Genomic DNA, 5594 nt, shown 5'->3' on the forward strand with positions numbered 1-5594 from the left:
TTTTTAATGAATAAATGTAATAGTAAATAGCTAATACACACTTAATTGGAACAAAATCAGACATCTAATTATTTGCATTAGGATGGAGTCCAGAGGCTGCAGAGAACCGAGATTTGTGTCGATAGGAAGAGATTGCAAAGAGTTGGAGGCAGAAACAGCAAGCTTCTATACCTGTAAGTGCTGAAATTCAGTTTACCATGATTTATTAGGGAACAAAAACAGCTTAAACAGGGGGACAGTGCTACACCACCCCTACCACCCAGTGGCACAGAGCAAGAGCAAGCTGGATTGTATGGTCAATACCATGCTCACACCATCTCACTGTATGACAGGAAAGGGGCTGGCCAAGGCTTATGGAATGTGCAATATATTTGCTAGTTTGTAGTTTCCTGTTCCGGGGTTTTTGTGTTTCTTCCCCATTTCCGTGCTGGCTCTGGTTTTGGTTTGCAGGCAGTAGCTTTCGCAGTTTCATCTGCTGTGTACACTGGTACCTTTTCTCTTCTTTGTTTTTTCCCCTTTGTGTAAATCTGATATCCCTGCAACAGAGTAGTAAACTGTCCTTACCTCAACTGATAATTTTAGCTTTCCCCCCTCCTTTCCTCTTTGCCCACCCAGAGGGTAAGGGAATGGAGGAAGCGTGAAGGGAAGGAGTAAACCCCTCTGTTGTAACAGGACTGCCAGGACTCAGCTGCCAGCAAAGTTCTTCAATGATCACTCAGTCACAAGATTTTAAATAAAAGTTTATTAGAAATTATTTTGAACAAAAAAGGCAACAGTATCTGTTGTATTTAAAAATAAGAAAAAAAGTAAAATTGTATTCATGCCCTATGAGGTGAACTGAAGAAATGCTACATGTATTTCTTCTGCCCTCATTCTGTGATGCTTTCTAGTATGGATTAACTCATATCTGCATCACAAAAATTAAATATGAACACAGTCCCTTTCCATGCTTCTCTCCAGAAAGTGCTGCGTATCAACAGAAAATATTGCAGACAAACCACAGTTCTATTCACTCTGCAGTATTGGAACCGGTATCTAGGAAATTAAAAAGAAAGTGTCAGCGATACATATCCCCACCAGAGTTGGCCATAAATTCAAGAGAAACAGTGCCATTCTTTAATACCTTATCATGCTCAAAAGCATTCCTCAAGCATTTTAGAATGTGTTCTGTACCTACACAGTTCCCTCCACTGCAACTGATGCAATGCATGAACTGCTTGTGCCATTTCACTTCAGTTAAGAACAATGGAAAGAGGCAGCACAAAACTTCATGTGTCTTGTGCACACACAACACTTGCCATTAAGGCATTAAAAACAGAAGAAACTTTGCTCTAACTTGTCATATGTGAACACTTCGTTGTAGTGAGCCACAAGCACACTGGTAAATCACATGTTCTACTGAAAAGAAAGATTGGCACATTTTGCATAACCTGCATTTTGAAACGTGCAAGAACGAGCATGATCTTCACAGAACTACTGAGAACAATTCTCTGTTCTGAACTTCAGTCAGAAGCACCAATCTACAGCGGTTCAACTTCTGGTATTACTATCACTACTGCTTTCTTGTTCTTAGGAGCTATGGGGGAAAAAAAAGTAACTTGTATATGGACAAAGACAAAGCAGTGTTTACTATGCTCCTTTAGCCAGTCAGCAACTTGTGAGGAAAAAAAGGCTGCAAATGTTCGTAACAACTTTAAGTCACCCAGTTCTTTAAATCTTATCTACATACTTTATCAGAGTGAAAACAATTAATACTTGGAAAGTAAGGTTTCCTCTACTAACTATAATGAGCACACAAAAAATAAACAGAGTAAGATTATATGCTTGGCTAATAGCAGAAGTTGAGCAAACAATAAATTCTGTCAACTCTTAAAGTGACTACTGTAATTATGCCAAGGTCAGCAAGCCATGGAGAACATGTTTCAGAGGCCTAGTGTACATTTAAATAAAGCCTTTTCCATTTTCAGTGCTTCCTTTTAGCGTCACTCCCCAGGGATGAAATAAGTGGCACCATTTCACAAATATTTTGCAATATTCTGCCACACTGATGGTTTTAAAAGTTATAAAGCAGCTTGCCACAAAAGCCACTAAATTACTCTTCCCAGGAGAGAATTTAAAGGAACATTGGCAAAAATAATCCAATCAAGCAGATCACAGAATCAAAAACTCCCATAAGCAACGTACAAACAGTGAGCCTCTTGAGCAATACAGAAATGTTAAAATACTACTTGCAATGCTAGCATGAGCTTCTCGTGTGCTTGGGTACCCTGCTATCACATCCAGCAGACAACTGCTTCAACAGTCTTCTCAGACAATAATTTGCTCGGATTAGTGAAGCACTCCTTGAATTGAATATACCATGGTGCTGTTGTACCAAAATAGATTAATACTAGAATCACTACCACCACACAAATGTAGTTAAGATTACTTCTGACTTTCTAATCACTCTGGTAGCATGTACTTCCCAACAACAGGTGCACAGCAGTCTCAAACACATCCTATTTCTGTGCTTTTGGCTTAGGGAAGCATTTAGCTTGCTTTTGTTTCATTTCTCATCATATGTAAAAGGGAGCTTAGAGCCCTACTTTTTACCTGAATAACAAAGTAAGGCTAGCTTCGATCAGACAAATTTGATCAAAGCTTTCTATGGCTGATAAGTCTCATGTCTCAGTTTATTTATATCAATTTCCATACTTACTTTTCCCATCACATGCTACAATTTTCACTTTATCCACTTTCACAAGTTCAGTGACCTCCCGAAATTCAACATCATTGAGTACAAACGTCCATACATTGTCACAGAACCTGTATGTATTCAGAGACCCCTTTAAAAAGACAAGAGACATTTTCCTCAGGGTGCATCCCAAAAGTAACAGACAGTGTGATGTTTACTGTCACTGACTCATGTACCTTCTAGAACTAGGCTTGCTACAAAGCCAGCTGTGAACCTGAATGCACACAAACTTGGCAAACAAGCAATTCTAAGGAAAACTGCAATCTAAATGTCCTCTAGCGGCTGAAATTTTCAAGACCATGTTGTGACTACAGTCTAAGAGATCACAGATATGCTATGAATATTTACAACTTTTCTAATGGGTATGTAGGACCAATATCAGAAAAAAATCAAGCATATCTCATACTTGATGTGTTACTGAGAATATTTTGCCTTCAGCTTCACATATTTTAAACTGGTACTCTGACAAACCAATACAGATTCTATGAAGCTACAAACTTAAATTCTAAGTACATTTTTTAAATCTATCCACTGAGCACATTCTGAGCAGCTTTCTATACCATGTTAAGTACATAAAGCAAGTTCTGTGTTACACGAGTTGTACTCTTGAACACTCTACACAGTTTTTTGAAGTAAAACTTTGGGTCATTCATTAATGCATGTTGCATAGGCAGGACAACTGATTTGTTTTGGGATGTTACTTTTCCTCAAATTACAATCAAGTAGAGTTAACAGCTTGCTGGCTGACATTAATTAGGGTGGCTGGTTGGGGAAAAAAACCCCAAACTTGGTTTTCTACAATACTTATAGAAAATAGTTACAGAGCAATCCAGCAACTTTCATAAAGGTAGATCTACAACTTTATCGTCTCTCTTCACATTAAATTGATGGGGCTGAAAATCTAGCCTCAACTCACTTCTGCTAAGTACAGCTAAGAGAAGCAAGTCTCCCTATCTGCAAGACACTGAAGATGGCATGGAAGCATTTCCCTCTTCCCCCTTCTCTGTTTTCATCTGCCTACAAAATCTGTGTCTGATTTTTGCATTCCTTCAAAAGATCCCTGGCAGAGTAAGAACATAACAAGCCTCACAACTGCATGCAGGTATTTATGTCAACAGCCAGTTATTTCAGAGTCAAAAATGGAGCTTTGTAAGTTTTTGTTTAGAGCACACAGCTTTATATGACATTCTGCACCAACCCTTTGTTACTGTACCTTCTGAAGAACTTGTGTATGTAGTCATCTTACCCTGAAATTGACTCTGTTCCTGACTCGTTGTGCCAGTGCCGAATTTATAGCTTTATCAAACTGAAGTAGCACCTGAAGGGCCAGTTGAGGTGTGATCTGCTGTGACTGAAGTAATTCAAAATAAAGAACTTCAGAGTTGTTTCAAAGTAAACTCAAAAGTGCAGATAAAAATAAACCCATCTAACTTCACATGAAGCAGATCTCTAGAAAAGCAATTTACAGAAATATTACATTCTTATGTTTAATTCCTTTGTCCCATTTTAACCCTGGAGGAAGAAGTGACATGCTAAAATGACTTTCTGTGTGACACAAAGATTTCTTCTGATGAATATTCATTAGAAGCAACCAGACAAGCAAGAAATTGATCCCAGTGCTCAGATTAATCTGTCCATTCATACACTGGGCCACACAACAGGGAATTATGCCACTTACATAAAACATTTTCCTTCATCTAGACTGTTAAGAAAAAGACTTCCCACGTGAATGGAGTTATCGATAGATTTTGATTGCAATCAGTAGGTTCTCTAACATCGACAAGTACGCCGATGCATCAATCAGACCGCCGTTTGAATGTTTAACCTCTCTCATTATTAAGCTAATTACCCAGAACCTAAATCACATACACACCTGTATGAGCTCATCCAGACTCTCCTGAAGACTGTTCCCCAGCGTGGTGTTTCTGTACAGCTGGTACGCCATGGCTCACCGAGATGGGCTGAACGCCTCCCTGCTCATCCAAGGCTCCGGACGCCTGCTACGCCCTCGCACTCATTTTAAAAAAATAAAACGATAACAATAAAAAAAATCCTAAAAAACACAACAGAGCCCTTAATATATACAGCCAGAGAAAAGCGAATGCAAGAACCCACTCCGCAAACACTGACCGGGAGTTAGGAGCGTTCAAGAGCACGAAGCATTTAGAAAACCGAGGGGCTGGGAACGGCAGCAGCGCGGGAGCCGCGTCGCCCGGTGCCGACACCGACAGGCCTGTGCGCCCGGCGGGCTCGGAGGCGCCGCGACGGGCAGGGGCCGTTTCTCTCCGCGCCCAAACCGATCCCCGTCCCCACGCGGCGCCGGGACTGAAATTTCAGGCAAGGGCTGGGACCTTGCGTCCCGCACCGCCTACCAGGGCCCCCACGAACGCGGGGGAAGGTGCCCACCGCCGCTCCACAGCTATGATCAGCATCGGCCCCGGCCCGCAGGGCGGGAGCAGCCCGCGCCGCGGGGAAAGACAGCTGCGGAGACGGCGCTGCCCCGCCGGGCCCAACCCCGGGGCTCTCGCTCGGGGAAGCCCTTTCCAGCGGCCCCAGCCTCACCAGCTCCGAGCGGCCGGAAGAGGTAGGGGCCCCTCCTCGGCCGTCCCGTGGCCCGGAAGCGGAATGGCGAGAGTAGTAGCAGGGCCCGGCCTCATCCCGCCCCCGGCCGCAGCCCCCGTCACAGCGCTGGGCTCCGGCGGAAGGAGAGCGGAGCGCTGCGCTATTGAGCGCGGCCGCCAGCTCTCCAATTCTAAGGGCAGGAGACGGATGAAGGGCCCTGCGGCCCGTGCCTGCCCTCCGGGAAAGCGAGGGCAACAGCAGGCTGAGCTGCGCCGCTGCCGCCCCTACCACATCCGCT

The 5594-nt window shown here is 43.3% G+C and overlaps 1 protein-coding gene across 1 annotated transcript; it reads right to left on the minus strand.

The window, feature by feature from the left end:
* Positions 1-746: 746 nt before the first annotated feature.
* On the minus strand, positions 747-5342 carry GTF2A2 (general transcription factor IIA subunit 2). Its single transcript, XM_009911261.2, has 5 exons — positions 5297-5342; positions 4608-4747; positions 3981-4085; positions 2699-2825; positions 747-1035 (listed from the first exon to the last, which is right to left on the minus strand). Exons 2-5 carry the CDS (start codon positions 4677-4679, stop codon positions 1010-1012), a joined length of 330 nt encoding a protein of 109 aa, XP_009909563.1. The 5' UTR covers positions 4680-4747; positions 5297-5342; the 3' UTR covers positions 747-1009.
* Positions 5343-5594: the final 252 nt, after the last annotated feature.

The sequence above is a fragment of the Dryobates pubescens genome, chromosome 17 (assembly GCF_014839835.1).
Source record: "Dryobates pubescens isolate bDryPub1 chromosome 17, bDryPub1.pri, whole genome shotgun sequence".
Classification (NCBI taxonomy): Eukaryota; Metazoa; Chordata; class Aves; order Piciformes; family Picidae; genus Dryobates; species Dryobates pubescens.

Excerpts from the sequence above, each read along its gene's own strand:
- GTF2A2 (XM_009911261.2), bottom strand. The coding sequence starts at position 4,679 with ATGGCGTACCAGCTGTACAGAAACACCACGCTGGGGAACAGTCTTCAG. Across the intron at positions 4,086-4,607 it reads GTCTGGATGAGCTCATACAG|TCACAGCAGATCACACCTCA; the intron begins GTGTGTATGTGA and ends GAATTACTTCAG. Across the intron at positions 2,826-3,980 it reads GGAACAGAGTCAATTTCAGG|GGGTCTCTGAATACATACAG; the intron begins GTAAGATGACTA and ends GTCTTTTTAAAG.